The 20,522-nt window shown below is 27.8% G+C and overlaps 4 protein-coding genes across 6 annotated transcripts; 3 read left to right on the top strand and 1 right to left on the bottom strand.

The window, feature by feature from the left end:
- Nucleotides 1-2,505: 2,505 nt before the first annotated feature.
- LOC137806128 (tRNase Z TRZ1) lies at nucleotides 2,506-7,930 on the top strand. 3 transcript variants are annotated; one of them, XM_068606090.1, is made up of 9 exons: nucleotides 2,506-2,866; nucleotides 4,116-4,363; nucleotides 4,553-4,715; nucleotides 4,818-4,888; nucleotides 5,373-5,468; nucleotides 6,518-6,631; nucleotides 7,011-7,079; nucleotides 7,173-7,247; nucleotides 7,467-7,930. In XM_068606090.1, exons 2-9 carry the CDS (start codon nucleotides 4,139-4,141, stop codon nucleotides 7,539-7,541), a joined length of 888 nt encoding a protein of 295 aa, XP_068462191.1. In that variant the 5' UTR covers nucleotides 2,506-2,866; nucleotides 4,116-4,138; the 3' UTR covers nucleotides 7,542-7,930. The 3 variants fall into 3 exon arrangements, with proteins under 3 accessions (XP_068462191.1, XP_068462193.1, XP_068462192.1); XM_068606092.1 differs by having other exon boundaries at nucleotides 2,517-2,866; nucleotides 4,116-4,258; XM_068606091.1 differs by having other exon boundaries at nucleotides 2,728-2,866; nucleotides 4,130-4,363.
- Nucleotides 7,931-8,443: 513 nt separating this feature from the next.
- Nucleotides 8,444-12,658, bottom strand: LOC137806127 (purple acid phosphatase 17-like). The gene is made up of 7 exons (XM_068606089.1): nucleotides 12,446-12,658; nucleotides 12,043-12,199; nucleotides 11,403-11,510; nucleotides 10,702-10,826; nucleotides 10,060-10,188; nucleotides 9,674-9,741; nucleotides 8,444-8,993 (listed from the first exon to the last, which is right to left on the bottom strand). The coding sequence occupies exons 1-7, from the start codon at nucleotides 12,626-12,628 to the stop codon at nucleotides 8,780-8,782; spliced, it is 984 nt and encodes a 327-aa protein (XP_068462190.1). The 5' UTR covers nucleotides 12,629-12,658; the 3' UTR covers nucleotides 8,444-8,779.
- Nucleotides 12,659-15,582: 2,924 nt separating this feature from the next.
- On the top strand, nucleotides 15,583-16,513 carry LOC137805735 (olee1-like protein). Its single transcript, XM_068605668.1, has 2 exons — nucleotides 15,583-15,790; nucleotides 16,038-16,513. The coding sequence occupies exons 1-2, from the start codon at nucleotides 15,631-15,633 to the stop codon at nucleotides 16,364-16,366; spliced, it is 489 nt and encodes a 162-aa protein (XP_068461769.1). The 5' UTR covers nucleotides 15,583-15,630; the 3' UTR covers nucleotides 16,367-16,513.
- Nucleotides 16,514-18,898: 2,385 nt separating this feature from the next.
- Nucleotides 18,899-19,854, top strand: LOC137805734 (olee1-like protein). The gene is made up of 2 exons (XM_068605667.1): nucleotides 18,899-19,119; nucleotides 19,368-19,854. Exons 1-2 carry the CDS (start codon nucleotides 18,960-18,962, stop codon nucleotides 19,697-19,699), a joined length of 492 nt encoding a protein of 163 aa, XP_068461768.1. The 5' UTR covers nucleotides 18,899-18,959; the 3' UTR covers nucleotides 19,700-19,854.
- The last annotated feature ends 668 nt before the right edge of the window (nucleotides 19,855-20,522 follow it).

Here is a 20,522-nt window from a genome sequence, read left to right as displayed (position 1 = left end):
TTTAACACAAACTCGTACATAGAATTTTAAAATAAAACTTGATTGAATAGAAATCTCAATATTCATTGTAAAAACACAATACAATTAACAAATAAGAGTTTAACATTTCCTACGAAGACAAAACCAAAGAATTACAAAGAAGAAAACTAAGAAAATCATTATACTTTGTTTTTTTAACACATTCTGTTGTAAAACATTGATGACTTCTCCTTGAAACTTACATCTTTTATAGGTTTTTTTGCACCAATGATCTCAAAATAATATTTCGGTTCTATATTGTCCACAATTTCTTAGTTTTTAGCATTCCAAAATTCTCAGGTTTTATTTCTAGTAAAATAGTAAATTTGTTTTTTCGTTACTTTTAAAAAAGATTTGCTTCCAATTTTGTTTTTAAAATATTATAGATTTTATTCTCTAATACTTTAACTCAATTTATTTTATGTTTCGATTTGGAAAAACAACTTGAACTTTCGCGTGATTCAACTCACTCGTATTGATGAACGCTTCATTCATATCATCTAGTTAAACAATTTTATCTAAGAAATATTAGATATATTGCAACTAAAACAAAAGTTATACTACTCTGGCTTATCACAATGGCTTTTTGATTCTTGTATATATATAAATGTCATCTTTTAAAAGTGTGTTTCATTCATCTAAATAAGTATTGAAAGTATCTTTACTATACTTAATAGGTAAATATGTTATCTAAGTGACTCGAGATTAAAATTGTCAATTTAATCCATGATCGATGATTCAACCCTAACACACTTTTAACACAAGTTTATTTTTATTCTTAAATATTTTACATTAATTATTCATTAAGTAACTTTTATTATTTGCAACTAAAAAATATTAAAAAAACATAATAAAAAAAGTAAAAAACAAAACAAAAAGTGTTACTTAATATGAAAATTTGTTATTTTCGTATTATCGTTGTAAAAGCTAATTAAAAATAGAAACACCAATTTCACTCGTTTCCAAGAAACTAAAGAAGTAAAGGTACCAACCTTATGTGTCAAAAACCTTTCGTTTGGATAATTAAAACTAATAAATTAATAAATAACTTTTTTAAAATAATAATAATATAAAATAAAAATACATGGAAAAATTATAACTAAAACAATTAAAAGAAAGGAAAGAAAAATTAAAAATATCAATTTTAAAAACTATTTCTAAAAAATATAAAAATATAAAAAGGGATTTTCTTTTTGACTAAATATTTCAAATGTTAAATATACTTTAGGTTTTATTTTTTCGTTTTTATTATATATATATATATATAACAAAAAATAAAAAATTTGGGCTCAACCCCATTGTAACCTAAAAATATAATATAAAAGAAAAAAAAAGAAAAAGTAAAAACATAAGTGAATTTTGAAAGCAAAAAAAGCGAAAAAGCATAAGAGAATGAAAAGGAAAAAAGTGATAGGAGAATATTTGCAAATGAGAACAAAATATTAACCATAATCCTCATTCCTCACTCACCTTCACACTTACTCCATTCTACTCAATCCTCACATTAACAAAATAAGTGAGGGAAATCTCAAACAAAATTTTCTCAATCAATAAGTTGAAAATCACTTCGGTTAGATATAGACATTTCATAATATATATAAGTAAGTACAAACTTCACTTTATAAGTTTTATAATGTTGAATCAAACTTCTAGTTTAGTTCTCGAGATGGTATCAAAATTAGAGTCATTGAGTATATAAATAGTGTAAATCTTACCTTATAAACTGATTTTATGAAGTTGGTTAATAAATATACAAAAAGAAATTACAAGTATTTGAAACGATTTTTTAAAAAAACCGTAAATATTTATCGGGAAAAAATACTTTACATGAAAAAATATACATATTTTGTACCAAAGGTTTTTGATACAACTTGATATGAGGTGAGTGAATGTAATAAATACTATTCAATGCGTACATTTATCTTGGTTAGAGTGTCTATTTATAGAATTATAAGAGACAATTGATTATAGATCTAAATTAGAATTAGTCATTTGATTAATCTTACTATTAAAATAAAATTTTATATATTTAATTAGTGCAATTTTTTTGGTTGACTTTTTGAGAACTGTTTTTCACCACATCGATTATGAGATATTTAACCATTTATTAATACTATTAAATATATGATTTATTTGTAATAGAATAGTGTAATCCAAACTAGTCTTAATTATTAAATTATACAAAAATAATGTTTTGATATTCCACCAATTATTTGATAACTCATTTTTAAGAGTAATACAATTATTAAAAAAACAATTTTTTGTATTTATAAAGAAAAGAAGAAGAAAAAATAGTGTATATAAGGTGAATGTAAAAATATATTGAGTGCCAAAATATTTTGTAAATTATATTAAAGAGATATTGCTATGGGTGTTTTTTTTACCATGCTATTTGATTATTTTAATAAATAAATGATTATATATATTTTTTTAATTTTAAAAAAAAAATGTTTTAGCTTGGGTTGATTTACACAGTAGCTTTCAAGCCTTCACTTTCTGCTTCTCATATTTACTGCACTTTATGAGATTCCAAATCCCTAACTGTACAAAATCCCAAATCCCTAATTATACAAAATCCCAAATCGCCAACCTGGCCATTGAATCCCTTATCCCCACTACAAACAATTATCAGTGAATTCCTAATTTGACAGCCCTAACACTTGTTTGCCCCAAATCAGTTCAGTAAATCGAAAAACCTAAAGCTTGTCTTGAAAAGTGTAAATCTTGAGGGTTTCCCTACAACTGCACCAAATATCAATTCGCGTAAGCTACGGTGACGTCTACGGAGAAGCATTTCGATTAGGGTTCCGCTGGTGTGAAAAGAGGGTTGAAGTTTCTTCGTGAACTGGTTAGTTCGTGCTTGTAGGAGTGATTTTATACAAGATATTATTTCAATTTGTATGATTAGGCACTGATCAACAAAATTGTTTTAATGTTTTTTTTTTTTTAAATTTGTATGTTTGACTTCGAAATACAAAATGGAATGTGATGGGTGAATGCTGAATGCGACTAACATTCATATTGATGGTACCTGGTTAATGCATGGCTGTAAATTATGATTTCTAAGCATTGAATGTCTGTGATTTATGGTTCTACTATCCGAAAACAGAAATCTATGTATCTTACATGTTTCTAAGATATTAATATGAACTTTTATACATTTTCATATTTGAAATGAAGTTTTTAATTTTCAAATGTTTCTCCAAAGGGTTGAGTGTGGTAATGTAGTTGTAGATCACTGTTGTTTAGACATTACAGAGGTTAAATTCTGTTGAGTTGTTAATTAAGTGTTCTATGAGGAAACAGAATTGTGAGAACATTGTGATCATGAATTCAATAATGGGCGTTTCACTCTGATTATTGAGCATTTGGAAGGTCCTTTTAAAAACATTTAATGTTTCTTCTCCTGTGACAATTAAATTAGTTGTTCTAGATTGGGAACAAAAGTTCTGTAAGAGTATAATGACTATTAATAAATCATGAGTGGTTTTTCCCTATGAATCATGCGAGTATGCTGATGTAATCATAACCTAGTTTTTTTTCACTTTTAGGAGGTACATTTGAGAATGAACAGGAAATAAGGTCAGATGTTGCAATAACTTTAGAGATGTTTATCCCTTAGCTGATGCGATTTTGATGCGTTGTTTGTGTCCCAGAAAGGTGGTTTTTGTTTGTTTGTTTGGAATGCTTATGACCAGAATTATTTAAGTTAAATAGGTCAATTTCTTAAATATTTCATTTACCAAAACTTGAAAATTTAAAAATTTAAGTTGTTGAGTGAAGAACAAGGGATGAATGGTTTTTTATTATATCTCTAACATGTCCCTTAAATGAGCTTTTTGGACTTGAAATATTAATCATGCATATCTAGCTTTACCACTTGTGTATTACTATTACTTCAGATTTCAGAATTGTATTTCAAGTTTTTTCAACAAGAGTTGTGGGTTTTGGTAAAGGATGATGATTTTCATATCCTGTATTTTTGCTTCCATTCTAAATTTTGATTTGATTATATTTTCCCTTTTACCCACTGTTATCAGTGGAATACTATTCATTGTGTTATTCCCAACTTGGAGATTCTCACTCTCTATCTCCAGCTTCTCTTGTTCAGTTGTTGTTCATGGAGTCCGGAACTGAGGTACCAATCCGAGGCTCTGACAAATCTTCAAAGACGTCGAAGGATTTGGACATTGAAGGATACCAAGTTGGGGGTTTGTCCATTGGAGGCCATGAAACATGTGTACTTTTCCCCACACTTAAAGTAGCCTTTGATATTGGTCGCTGCCCACCTCGGGCTGTTTCCCAAAACTTCCTTTTGATCTCCCATGCTCACATGGATCACATTGTTAGTTTCTTTCTTTGGATCATCACAATCACATGCATGCACAAGATTCAATTTTTGAATTTTGATTCACATATATATAATACTGTAATGTTAATATAGTCAACAATTCATTTTTCTTTGTTGTTTCCCCTTTAGATAAATATTTTTAGATGTGGGGCTTTATCTGGTGAGTGATTTACTTTTTGACAGGGAGGGCTACCGATGTATGTTGCCACACGTGGTTTGTATCGAATGAAGCCCCCAACAATTATTGTACCAATTTCAGTAAAAGAGGATGTAGAGAAGCTTTTTGAGATTCACAGGAAAATGGATCAATCAGAACTTAAGCACAACCTGATTGGCTTGGATGTAGGTAATTATTTGGTGGTCTCAATTAAATTGCTGCATTACTCAGTTAAACTTTTTGTCTCTCTGCTCATGTATTCTTTTGTTGCTAATCCAAGCCTTACTGCAGGAGAAGAGTTTTATTTGAGAAAGGATCTTAAAGTAAAAGCTTTTCGGACTTACCATGTAATCCCTAGCCAGGTAGCCAGCCAGGACCATTTGTTTCTTTTGAGTCTTAAGCTAATCACTACTTGTCCTTGTTTTGAAAAAAAATATGTTCGGGCTATTGATTTTAGATTTCGGATTCTTTGAGTGTGAAAGTCACAAACTTGAGTTCTTTTAAATTGTTTCCACTTGAACTTTTGACAAAGACCACAGTGCATTGTTTTCGAAGCTTTGGACTGTTAAGAATATAAAGAACCTTCATTTTATGTTATATTCATGCTATATCTTTTGAAGTTTAAACGTGCATTTTTAGTAGTCCAAACATATTTTTGCAATTTTAGATATGTAAAGCAGTTTTAAAATGATGTTAATTAACATGCTTTTAATAGATGTTCAATTCATTGCACTGTTCATCACATTTTCAGCAAGCAAAATTTGAAATGACTTTCCGCAGCATCCTTATATCAACACCTGAAGCACTCCCTCCTAGGGCCTTACTATTTTTGCATGTTTTTTGCAGGGTTATTTAATATATTCTGTGAAACAGAAACTTAAACAGGAGTATGTTGGCCTTTCTGGAAATGAAATAAAGAATTTGAAGTCCTCTGGTGTGGAGGTCAGTCTTAACTACTGTAGTAATCAAGGATTTGGCAAACTGATATTTGACAAATTTAACAATCTTCGGTTTGTGTCAACCAATATTAATGTTTTGAATTTGTTGTTTTATAATAGAAACCTGGTATCTTTATTTGGAAGAAATAGGGTTAAACCCCGATTGCAAAGATAGAATTTCAAGCACCTCCGAATGCCTAAATTCTCTAAATAGGTCTCCTTGTCAACCTCTCATAATTCTCATCTATCTCAACCCTTCTCTATCTCAACCTAACACACTAGTAGTTATTAAAAATAAACTACCTTTCTCACTAACAGATATTAGCAGACCTGCAACATGTTCACTTATTTTGTTGTTTACTTCTGATGAGAAGTCATGAACTTGTGGCATAATAATGAATGTTTCTGTGATTTATGTTCATTGGATATTGTTAAAGATATGATTTGATTATGTTAGGGATGTGATTTGATTATATTAAAAAGGGAGATATGATATGACTTGGTAGGGAAATATCTCACTGAATATTTATCATTATTAGATATTGATTTTGTTTCTTATTATTGTATCTCTTTTTCATTATAAATAAGAATACTCATGTGTACACAATACATGAAATTCGTTAAATTCCTTGTTGGTTTCTGTCTATAGGGAAATATATTACCTATTGGCATTAATTCTTGCAACATGATATCAAACTAGTACCATCCTCCGTGATCTGTTTTGTCATTAATCCTTTCAACATATATGTTTCTATGATATATAGTTGTGTTAGTGTCCCTCTGACTTCAGATGTTGTGCAGTATATAATTCTGAAAAATTAGCACATCATAACGTTGTTCTCATCCTTGCTGTAAAGATTTTTCAGTTTGTAGAGTATTTATGCTTTAGATATGCTAAATCATTAATTTAAATTGATAAATTTTTCAATATTGTAACTGTTAAATTACTTGTTCTTAAAAAGTAACCTATGAACCATTTACATCAAATTTTGGGATAGAAGGTTAGGTCTATCTTTTGGTTTTAAATGCTCAACCATGCTGGGTTCTTGGCAGATAACATACACTCTGACAGAACCAGAGATTGCTTTCACGGGAGATACCATGTCAGATTTCATCATTGATGAAAATAACGCAGACGTCTTACAGGCTAAAATTCTTGTATTGGAGGTGAATTACTTTATTCTATACTTTTGTGGCTATAAAGTATTGATTAGTAATATAGAAGCTTTGCTAGTCTATATGTGCATACTTCCTTAAATGCTAGAACACATGATCTTGACATTTTATGTGAAGGAGTAAAAGGAATTTTGAATTTCAACTTGTTTCTGTTGTCTTGTATATATTGCTTTTTATTATTTCTTCTGGGGAAGAACTATGTTCTCCATTGTTATAGAGGGCATCTCATATCTATTTGGTTAATTATTTCAGATTGCCGTATTGCAGTCTCAATGAACTGATTCTCGTTTTTCCTTGTCTATAATTTTTGTTGGTGGTTGATATTATGGGTTTATAGCCAATTTTTTTTCTTTTTTCTTTATTCATATAGTGCACCTTTGTTAACGATTCAATCACTGTGGAACATGCCAGAGATTATGGACACACTCATCTGTCTGAGGTATGCTACCGGCTGCAATCATTAATAACCAAAGATTCATGTAAACTTGAATGGTTTTATTTTATCATTGTGTTTGTAATTAATGTTCTTCAGATAATAAGTTATGCCGAGAGGTTACAGAACAGAGCAATCCTTTTGATTCACTTCTCAGCACGTTACACAGTAGAGGTATAACACTATTGCTTTTGATTATAGTAAATGAAACATCACCCCTTAGCCATGGTCTTTAGAGTGTGATCCTGAAATTAATTTATACATAAACTACAAATTTCATCTTTTGTTTCTTTTATCTCTTAAAAGTGTTTATGGAAAAGTTTATTCACCCCTTAGTAATACTCTTTCATTGGGACACTGATGCTTTTTCTTCCGGTGCTTGTGATATTTCAGGAAATTCTACAAGCTGTAAGTGCATTGCCTCCCAGTTTATCTGGTCGAACTCATGCGCTTACAGAAGGTTTCTGAAAATGTTGGAAGAGTTTAGTTGATACATACATGACCATGGAGTTTTTGCCTCCAAAACACCCGGACTAATGGGCGCGGTACATTCATCATGGATGATGATGACAAGGAGAAGTGGAGTGCAAAGCAAAATCCACTGATCATGGTATGTTTGGATTACTGTTTGAATCACCAAAAACATATAGTTGCACATTCTTATAGTGAAATTGGAGAAGCAACAGAAATTTTTGGTTGAATATAATGCCATGTTTTCGTTGGAAGGAACTGTTTTCCAAACATAGGTTAAAACATCAGCTACCTTCAGTTCTATCAGGCTGCTTGTAGTACTTTTTGTGTGCTATCTTTTGATTCGTTTCATTCGGTTAAAGGTAAAAAAAATGCTGCTCCATCTACATCTATCTTTATCCACTAAGCAACAGTATTTATGTATTCTATCATTTATGAACTCCTTGCATGCTTTATCTGCGACACATTTGAGAACACTAAATTTCATTTACAATTATATAGGCAAAGATTGAGAGAAAATATACCCCTCTTAACTTTTTGGGTGACATTATTATTTTCAAAAGTAACAAAATAAATTGTGGGAGTAGATTGACATTGTTAAACTAAGAGGTAACTTAACTCCTTTGATCAAAGGGCTTTTTCTTTCAGTATTCCTTTAGTTAAATATATTCTGTATCATATAATCTGGAAGTACATTCAAGAATGTGTAATATGTATTTTTAGATGACACAATCCGAAAACATATTCTGGATATGTATTTCAGATTGTGCAAATGTAAAATATGTTTCTAAATTGTCCCGTTTAAAAATCAGAATCATGAACAATTTAGACTTTTTAAGCATCCTATGGAAATTCATAAAGAAACCATGGAAGTGGAGAAAGTTTTCCATCCTTTTTTTCCCACAGTCTTAGTTAATTAGTTTGATTTCAACAGTAAATAAAATAATATACATGATAATAGATTACAATTTCTCAAATAATTAACAGTAAACAAGAGGATCAAAATCCAAAATTAACTACCCCACCCCACATAATTCAAGAAAGTAGAATTATGTTTCTCTCATGTTTATTAGGAAAACAAATTTGTAGATTTTAGTATCTCCCTTCTAATAATCACCAATAGAATATAACAAAAATGTTTATACTATATTAATCAGTAGTGAAAGTGGTAAACATGAACAATGTTTATGTACATAAAATTGTGTTTCAGATTTTGATGGACATTAATATATACTTCATGCAACAGTATGCATGATGGGTTTGGTGACTGTCCAATGGTGTATTTGGTCACCTGAGACATTGTAGAAGGCAAACTTTGCGTCAGTTTCAGTGATTTGAACAGACATGAAACCTTGACCATCATAAAAGAATTTCACACCAGAATGGCTTTCTTTAACATCACCTCTCCATGCCTTTGAACCAGCTCCACTCGTTAAATACAAAAGTGGACTGCATAATTTTGATATCAGAAACAAAATTATTCAACAAATTTCATTTCTAAAAATGTTTAGATGAACTGAATTGCATTATAATTTGAGTTTGAATCAAATTCAGCTATTTGAATTATTATTAATAAATATTTTATTTTGAAGTATATTTTCTAATTTAATAAGTTATAGTTAATCTCAGTTCAAGTAGTAATTAAATTTTTAAAAACTAAACCCAAGAACAATTCGACTTTTTACTATATAACTCAATTAAATTCACTACCAATTTAATCTAATTCAATTTTCTCAACACCCTTAAGTCATATAGTGCAAATGATGGCTTGTAATTATTTTTTAGTAAACTTTCACTTTAGTTTCTAAAAGTGTAATTCTTTATTGTTTATGTTTATTAAAGTATTAAAATTTTAGAAATATTTTTGAAAGTGTAATTCACTATCATTCTAGTTTTTTTTATTGAAATTCTGAAAATACTTTCAAAAACTAATAGCTTTCAGTGATTAAATTTAAAGACTAAAATATAATTAGTAGTTAAAATCAAGGAGTAAACTAACATTAATGAAAGTCTTTTAATGACAATAAAAATCATAGACGAATTACACTTTCAGAAATATATTTAAATTTTAGTATTTTCAAAATCTAAATTCAGCTAAATAAAAAAAAGTGATTACCCTTTTTTTTTACCTATTTATGCTACTTATATGTTGGAGGCAATGATCATGACCATTCATGTACATGTCAACATTGTTGGCCTGCAAATTCAAAAGAAAATGTTATAAAATGTTAAATAACAAAAACATTGCATATAATTTAAGAAAATATTATAATTCAAAAATAAAATATTATAATCATTGAATAACAAACCGTGTTTACCCTTTGTTGCTAATAATAATTAGTTTGAGTCTAAAAATATTAATATTAATTAAAGTATTACAGTAATAAATAATTGAAGTGAATAATGCTTATTATTTTTATAAATGTTATAAGAAAATAATTAAATAAAAACTAATTTTAAGGTAAAAATTAATTAATTATTATATACTTTGTTAAAATAAAATGAATGTTCATACCTCGAATAATGGAACAAGGAGCTTTATTAGCTCTACACTATCACCATGATGCCCAATACTTCTTATTGCATGGTGACCTACAACAATTTTCCATCTTGCACTTGATTTCACCAATGCTTCTTCAAGATCCTTGTCACAAAAGTTTTGTAAAATCTTAAGCAAGAATCATTATTTATTTAGGGTTCATGTTTCACTACTATAAAATTATTAAATCATGTTTCACTACTATAAAATTATTAAATAGGGATGAAAATCAGTGACTAAAAATATGATTATTATTACTGATCAAATTAGATCAAATTAGTGATTGAAAAATATAGTCAGTACCAGTGATCAAAAGTTATTTTTATAATTTAATGATCAAAATAATAACTACATTTTAACTACAGAAAATCGATCATCAAATTAACCACAAAATCAGTCACATAAAATCGATCACCAATCTTCACTTCTAAGAAAAAAAAATATATATTAAAAGGAACAAAATATTTTGTTGACAAATTAAAATTAATTTATTGGCATAAGTTAATTTGTAAAGTTTTTTCATATAATTTTTTTATTTCTTTTTTTAATATAGGCATAAACTAATTTGAACTTATAAAAGAATTATCCAAACACATAGTATTATTAATTATTTGGTACCTTGAGAAGGTTTTTAAGGTATTTTTGCCTGGGAAGCACCCCTCTCCAATCATAATGACGATTTGAATTGTTGAAATATTTGTTCATAAAAGGGGTTGTGTCTATGAAGAAAAAATCAGCAACTCCTAAGAAAAGAAAGTTCATAACAAAAGAAATTCATGTTAACAAATGGAATGTGCTTTATTGTTCTATTTAGTAATTCTTTTTTTTTTATCATTGAACATTTTCATTTCACTACATGTCACAAAAAAAAAAAACAAGATACAATAATAAAATTATAAAACCATGTTGTTTGTTGAAAATCTGATGGTAAAACATATATTTAAATAATAAAATTTGAGAAATAATGTTAATTAGGTTAAAATAAATCCACAAATCTTCCTATATGAACACATATTAATATTAAATGAAAAACACATAGAATGTTGTGACAAGATTTAGATTATTCTAATAATATTTAAGAAGTTTTTTTTTAACAATAAATAAATAAAATAAAATAAAACATTTCAGGATATCTTAACTCTTATATAGAAAATTTTAAATCAAATTTCTTAACACCTAACTAATTGAGAATCAACCGACATTACAATATATCATTCATATTAACATAACAGATAAAAAGAACAATAATACAACAAAATACAATTACATCATCATATTTGCAAATAAGTTGAAATTGGAAAAGGGAACTATCATTATACCTGCATGAAGGACGAATGATCTCTGACAAAACCATCTCCTATCAATCTTCCTTAAGATAGGACTTACTTGTGCCAATGCATTACCCCTATAGTCATGGTTTCCCAAAACTGCCCAAGATATGGATTTAAATTTAAGCATTAACATATAAAAAAGATATAATAACAAAAAAATTACAACATGATAGATAATTATTCTAAAAAAAATTGGAATTTAGGTTTAACTTTTTTTATCAGCAAGAAAATTTAGGTTTAACTTAATCTAAGAAAAACCAGTCTAGAAAGATGATCATTAGAGTTTAAGGTTTAGGGTTTGACTTTATACATATAAAATAAAAAAAATTTGATTGAGGTGATATGATAAATCCAACTAATCTCATTAGGATAGGTAATTGAAAAATTATGATACATCTTAAGAAAATGAAATTTAAGTTTATTATTCAATCTTACAAAACTATTGAGGTGTGTTTGCATTCCCCTATATATATATTATAATTTTGATCTTATATCTAACTAATAAGTAGATCTAAAAGTGAATTTTCATTTATTTTTTATGTTTTACTGGAATACTTTATATATTTAGAAAGAATTATTGACATAATGTTTAAGATTTGTTAAGGAAGTGTTGTGGTAATAACATTACCAGAGTACCATGGCTTCCTGAGGCTCTTAGCAGTGTAAATGTTGGAAAATGATTGTATAAATATTGGATCATTTAAACCTTTTATTCCACTATTGTAGAAATTGTCTCCAGTTGATACCACAAAATCTAAATCAAGTTTGTCTCCCATCTTTCCCATCTGTCAGTGTCCAATATTAATGTTTAGTTTTTTTATTAATAAAAAATAAATAAAATAAAATAATAATGTATGTGAATTCTTATATAGATATTCCAATCTTTATAAAAAAAATATTAAAATCAACTTATTCAACACCTGACGTACGTATATTCTTCTGACTGTATATACCATTAAACTAATCCTGAAGCACTTAACCACCTATAGTCTTATAAGTAAAAGGAACATTATTATGCATAGATGATGAACCTGTGTAGCAACAAGGGATTGATTATATTTTCCTTTTCTACCCCAATCTCCAATCACTAGAAAGTTGAGGGATCCATCATGTTTTGGTTGATGTTGTAATCTCTGAAGCTCTGCAAAAGCTGGTAGCACAAAATATATGCACAAAATTGTTGCTGGATGAAGAGGAGGTGATGGGGAAGCCATGGCAAACAACCATGGTTTTGCAAAAATATGATTATTAATGGTAAATGGTGATGGTAAGTTGCTTTAAAAGATGAAAGGTTGAGTCTCTTGGATAACTTGGTTTTGGATAGAGTGGTTCATGCAAGTACCCACTTTCAAAGGACATTACTATTCATGGAATAGTTACCTTTAATCCTAACCCGAACAACCCTCTCTAACTCACATAATTTTACCTAAATATATGCCTTTTTTTTCTTCTATCTTTAGTTCTTTAACCAAAACTATCCCACATCAAATAAACCTACCTCACCTATGAAACCAAAATATGTTATGCAATAGTTCATTGGATTTGTATTAAAATTTGGAATACTAATAAAGTTAGTATATATTATGCATGTTGTTAAAAATGTGCGAATTTTATGACTTTAGGGTTCCAAATTGTATGAAGAATTCAAATTACACAAGTATCTCATTTAGGTACCAAAAATATTTTAGAGATAAAAATATTATTGGTATCCAAAAATATTTTCTATTACTAATAAAATTTATAAACGAGAGGTAAAAAATAATTAGTTACTATACTTACTAAATTAGATATTATTATATGGAGTAAAAAATTTATTAGTATATAAAGTAGTTTCTATTATTAATAAAATCTAGTCTTTAAATTGGTATATAATTCATTACTAAGGTTTTAACTACTAATTAATTTAGATTCTAAAGTTGTTAATTCAGACTTGATAACTAAATAAATACCAATTTAGAAATTAATAAATTTTTTACTCTATAGAATAATATCCAATTTAGTAAATATAGTAACTAATTATTTTTTACCTCTAAATTTAGTTTCTATTTAATGACTTCCTTGTAATAATACATTTAAAAATTACATTAAATATATTATATTTCATATATATGTAACATTAATTTAATATATTAAAATAATTGCATTAATTATTTTTTATTTGTTTATATTAAATGTATTATAAATATTTATTGTATATAGCATTAAGTTAGTATATATATTAAATAGATGTTGTATTAATAAATATAATTAATATTAAACGTGCGGTGTTCATTGCAAAGATAAATGGAATTCAATGAATTATATTTAATGTGCATAAATAATTTAATTATTATGGGTTAAAAAAATCATATTTTTTTAATATTTTTAAATACCAAATTTTGGGTTTAAAGGTATACAAATGGAAAGATTAATGTTTTCTAAGTAGAAGGAATCAAATATAATTGTATAGATCATTCCATAGTAATGAAGTGAATACTAAATGAATTGCTTTTTCATTCCTTTTTTTTTTCTTTGCAAAAAAGTCAATATTTTTTTTCTTGGTTGTTGAATCTTATTTTTTTTCTACCTTATAAACTTTGGCATTCGTGCTTATTAGAAACTATGAAACAACATTTGTAACATAAAGTTGTATTAGAAGTGTTTCTTTTATTATCAGTAAAGAAATAAAATAAGAGAGATAATAAAAGATATTATGGTTAAGTATTTACAATTTAATGTTGAATTCATAATGGTGTAGAAGCTTGTAAATATTTTTTTCCATACAACCATAAAGTTGTATTAGAATTTTTTCTATTGTTGGAAATTAAATAAAGAAGAGAGAATATAAATCATATCATGGTTAACATTTACAATTGAATTTTGAATTCATAATGTTGTATAGTTTGGTAACTGTGTTTTTCATAAAATCTATATATTTTAAATAGGTAGATACCTTTTCCTCATTGAATCACAATATGGCAAAAAAATTATAAAATAGAAGAATTTAGTGATATTTTTTCTTTTTAAGTTAACTAGCAATTTATTAATATATATACACTTTTTTCCTTCTTTTATTTCAGTTAAAATTTTTAGGAATATCAATAAAAAATGACATGTATGTATGAATATAAAAAAATTGAAGGTTTAGGTTTGATATCTATAAAAAATTTATAATATATCTCTGTTTTTCTTAGATTTGACTTAGATCTTCTTTCACTCTAATAATCATTTGGTTTTGTTAATGAATGCAAGATAACTCAAAATGAATAATTAATTTACTATGTAGAATAAATTGTATTCTATTTTTATTTAGGTGTGTGCATAGCTTTTTTTTTTTACAAGAAATAATAAATAAATATGAATTTTTTTAGGATAACTCAATCATTATATAAAATAAAAAGAAAAAAAGATTTTTTTTTATGTTTCAATCTAAATCAATCTTTCAACAAAAATTGTTGGCTGACTCAAAATCTAAGAATATCGCCTACACAGGAACCCACCCTTAATAACAACCAAAGTATATAAGTACATCAAAATCCAAAATCCAAAAGAACAAAATCAAAAACAAATTGAAAACATAAATCTCCAACAAATAGTTGTGTGTATATTGCTTTATAAAGATGTTGTTATGTGGTCTCTTTCAAGCAATGGTGTTCTCCATTATGCCTTCAGCATTAGAAAATCCTAATAATAATTTATTACCAAATAAGCTATAAGTTTTGAGACTATGTTAAATTTTAATATATGTTATTACTTATTTATATCTTAACTTTCTTTCATTATGATTATACTCTAATAAAAGAATACGTCATTTCAGGATAGAGATACATAAAAAAAATATCTAAAAGTTGTATTATATATATATTTAATTATGTAACATCAAGGTATACTAAATATAAGATGAAAAATAACATATATGTTATATTATACTTCAAAATTATTTAAAATAATTTTGTCCACGATGTTTACTTTCTCAAGTAATAAAAAAGTTGTAGCTGTTTACTTAAATTAGAAGACTTAGACTCTCAAAATGGTTAAATTAGTTAGCAAATATTAAGGAAAAGTAATTTATAGCTTTTAAGGCTCTAAAAATAAGGCGAAACCACATAAGGAGCAGACAAAAAAAGGAACAGAAGCTCATGCATGGTCTTATAAAAGGATACCATAACATCTTTATTCTCTCATCACAAGGGGAACAACATCAATAACCCATAAAATCATTAATACATTAATCACCATGGCAAGGTCATTTGTTGTTGTTGCCCTTTTTGTGTCAATTTTGTGCTTTTCCTCTACCTTGGCTCGCAAAACACCTGAAAAATTCTTTGTTGAAGGCAAGATTTATTGTGATCCTTGCCACTTCGCGTTCGAGTCCAGACTCAGCTTTCCCTTATCAGGTGAATTTCCTTAGTTATCTTGGTATAGGAATATCTGTTACTTGGAGATGCTTTTTTTTACTTCAGAAAGACACATGTATCTAGTATTTTTTTTGTATACGGGTTGGAGCATTTATAAATATTTTATTTAATTTATTCATTTGTCAATAAAAAAAAGGTGAATTTCCTTAATCGTACACAACCTGCATGCATTGACATTTCTACATGTTACAATTGATGATGATAAAGTTTGAACATGTGTTTGTAGGTGTGAATGTGAGTTTGCAATGCATCCAGGAAGAGAATAATACAGTGACATATTTGAAGAACAGCACAAGTGATGCAAATGGCATGTACAACATCCCTGTCCTTGGTGATCATGAGGATGATATCTGTGTGGTGGTTGCAGATTCACCAAATGAGGGACAATGCAAAGAGGCAATGCCAAACAAATCCGACAGGATCATCCTCACCGACAACATGGGTGCTGCCTCTTTGGCACGCTATGTCAATCCCCTTGGGTTCATGACACAGACAATTGATTCACAATGCAACGCCGTTGTTCACGAATTAGAACTCGACAATCTTTTTGATTAAGTGGAAGACAAAAATTCATTAAACTCCGTCTACTAGACACAAAAATGTATCATTTTGGATCAATTGTCTTGTACCATTTTTAATTAACCATTATCCATCATGTGTTGTTTGCAACACATATTATTAATGAAATAAATCATTTTTGGAGTTTGGTACATCGCAATCAATTACCTATTATTGCATTGCATAACTTACCACATATATCATACAAGGATATTATGCAACAAATATTCATAATATCTTATTTACCTTATTAATTACATTATATTACTTTAAAATAATTTTACAAGTTTTGTTTTAATAGTGAAGTTTTTGGAAAATTCATATGGTTGCTAATATTCATTTAAGATTCACGATTTTATACAAGTCTTAATTCTGAACATATATAATAATAAGGGAACATGACTTACAAGATTAACTCACTCTTGCATTATTAAGTTGGTCATTTAAACACCAATATTAGTCTGGCAAGCATAATTTACTCATTAAATCAGTCTTCACTGCTATCCCCTTGTTCTATCTTTCTTTCTTCAAATCACCTATCTCTCTTTGTCACTTATCACTAAGATATAAAGAAAATTCTTATGGGACTGAGGAGTGAAAATGGAAAAATAACTTGGATTAATTGGGATAACCTATGTAAGTCAAAATGGAAGGAACATTTAGGTATCAAAGACATACGAATTTTTAATAAGACCCTACTTGCTAAGTGGAAGTGGCGACTTGGGACTGAAGTTAAAGGATCTGGAAAGATATTTTGATATATAAGTATGAACCTAAAGTTGGGCAACAAAATGGGAGTGTTGTGAAATATCAGTCTTGTTGGTCGAAGGACTTAGGAAAAATGTGTAATGGAAGGGGTAATGAAAAATGGTTTCAGAAATCACTTCAATGGAAGTTAGGTGCAGGAAATAGAGTTATATTATGAAAGGATTGATGGTTAGGTGGAAATAATCTTAAAAATAGCTTCCATAGCTTCCAATTTAATCTTAAAAACGTTTGTACTGTTGGAACATATTTTGGGGGGCTATAAGAGGTAGTCTATTTTTTGTATAAGGGTTGAAGTATCTCTCAAATACTCTCTTTTATTCAATTTATTCATTGATAAAAAGACATATAACATGATTGATTAATTTAAATTAAATATTTATTTATTCTATTGCTTATTTTTTTTTATTTGAGTTGAATATATCTTAAGTGAATTAAAAATGTTGATGTATAATATATGAATTTCACTATGTATTAAAATATACAAAAATGTGATTAACTAGATTGTGGTATTTCAATAATAATTATTAGAGGAATATTATTAAGAGATAAAATGATATGTTATTATGTAAGTAATAACAAGGGAGGTATTAGTGATGAAAGTTTGTGCTATGTAGTTGAGGTATATCATACAAGGATACTAAATTAGATATGCATGAAATTATATTTTTTATTGATAAAGAATAAAATAAATTAATTTGAACAATTAAAAGCATATGAAAGCCATAATGACGTCAAAACGCTTGCAACTTAGAAAAGAAGTTCATGTTGAAAGCCATAATACTATACTAAATCGTCTTTCTTGTACTTAAAACATGATAAAATATGTAGGGTATTGATACGTGTCACCTTTTTTATACAACTACATTACAACTTCTAATATTATTATTTTAGTATTTTTTTTTTATATTATTTAATTCTAAACTTATTCTTTATTATGTATATTTATTTCTAAACTCATGACATCAAAAGTTGTATACAACTCTAAAGATTGTCAAAGTATCATTTTTCAAATATAGAAATTAACTAACACAACAAAAAAGTTCCTAGAAAAATAAAGTACAAATGATTAGATTACAAAACATTTATAATACATATCAGTCTTTAGTCCGAATTTAATAATAATCTCCATAAGCAATAAATATATATATATATATTATTTAATATATGTTATTTATTTATATATTTCATTATTTTTTCTATGATTGTATTCTAATAAATAATAAATCATTTCAAGACAAAGATAGATGAAAAAAAAATCCAAAAGTTGTATTATATATATTGTATATATTTAATTATGTAAGATTAACATGCTAATTATAAGACGGAAAATAACATATTATTATACTTCAAACTACTTAATATATAAAGTTTGACAAAATGTGTAGAAGAGATTTATTTATAAAAGTCTTTGCTAATTTTTGTGTTTCAAACTACTTAACATATAAAGTTTGACAAAATGTGTAGATGAGATTTATTTATAAAATTCTTTGCTAATTTTTGTGTGATAATTATTTATGGAGACGTAATTTTAAAATAATTTTGTCCACAATAATTACTTCAAGTAATAAAAAAATTGTAGCTATTTACTTAAATTAGGAGAAATAGACTTCCAAAATGGTTAAATTAGTTAGCAAATATCGAGGAAAGTAATTTATAGTTTTTTAGACTCTAAAAATATGGGGAAACCACATAGTAAGCATGCAAAAAAGAAACAAAGAAACAGAAGCTCATGTATGGCCCTATAAAAGGATTCCATAGCACCTTTATTCTCTCATCACAAGGGAACAACAACAATAACCCATAAAATCATTAATTAATCACCATGGCAAGGTCATTTGTTGTTGTTGCCCTCTTTGTCTCAGTTTTGTGCTTCTCTTCTGCCTTGGCTCGTAAAACACCTGAAAAGTTTTCCGTTCAAGGCAAGATTTATTGTGATCCTTGCCACTTTGCATTCGAGTCCAGACTCAGCTTTCCCTTGTCAGGTGAATTTCCTTGCCTTAGTTGTTTGTTATATGAATATCAAATAGTTGGAGATGTTTTTTGTTATTTGAGAAAGACACATGTCTCTAATATTTTTTGTATACGGGTTGGAGCATCCAAAAATATTTCATTTAATTTATTCATTCTTTGTCGATAAAAAAAGTGAATTTTTAATCATACACCACCCACGTGCATTGACATTTCTACATGTTACAATTGATGATGATGAAGTTTGAACATGTGTTTGTAGGTGTGAGTGTGAGTTTGCAATGCATCAAGGAAGAGAATAATACAATCATCACATATTTGAAGAATAGCACAAGTGATGCAAATGGCATGTACAACATCCCTGTCCTTGGTGATCACGAGGATGATATCTGTGTGGTGGTTGCAGACTCACCAAATGAGGGACAATGCAAAGAGGCAATGCCAAACAAGTCCGACAGGATCATCATCACCAACAACATGGGTGCTGCCTCTTTGACACGTTATGTTAATCCCCTTGGGTTCATGACACAGACAATTGATTCACAATGCAACGTCGTTGTTCACGAATTAGAACTCGACAATCTTTTTGATTAAGTGGAAGACAAAGATTCATTAAACTTTATCCACAAGACACAAAAATGTATCATTTTGGATCAATTATCTCGTACCATTTTTAATTAACCATTATCCATCATGTGTTGTTTGCAACACATATTATTAATGAAATACATCATATTTGGAGTTTGGTACATCACAATCAATTTCCTATTATTGCATTGCATAGCTTACAATATATATCATGCAAGATTTTTTTTTATCGATAATAAATAAAAAAAATAATATGAAACACTTGAGGGGTGCTTCAACCCTTTTACAAAAAGAAGGTCTAATAAAGAGGGTCTCCAACCAAACCTACAAGACCCAAGAGAACTACATACTCTTGTGTTCCAAATCCAACATCATCAAAAAAAGATTTTCCAAAACCATGTTCCACTAATAACTCCATGAAAAAACAATTACTAAAAAGTTCTATTTCATATATACTTAGTTGTCCCACAACCTTATACAAAACATATAAATTTCATAGTACAACATATATCATACAGGAATATTATAGAACATTTTTTCATAACATCTTATCTGCCTTACATCAGTCCTATTACTTATATTACATTACTTTTAAATAATTTTACAAGTTTTATTTTAATAGTAAAGTTTTAGAAAATTCATATAATTGCTAATATTCATTTAAAACTCACTATTTTATACAAATCTTAATTCTTTATATATATATATTAATAAGAAACATGACTTACAAGATTATCTCACTCTTGCATTATTAAGTTGGCCATTTAAGCACCAATATTAGAACCACATGACCAACAGAAAGTGATCAGGTTCAAGCTTTTCTCCCAAA

The sequence above is a fragment of the Phaseolus vulgaris genome, chromosome 3, assembly GCF_000499845.2.
Source record: "Phaseolus vulgaris cultivar G19833 chromosome 3, P. vulgaris v2.0, whole genome shotgun sequence".
NCBI lineage: Eukaryota > Viridiplantae > Streptophyta > Magnoliopsida > Fabales > Fabaceae > Phaseolus > Phaseolus vulgaris.
This window is presented reverse-complemented; position numbering and strand designations above follow the sequence as displayed.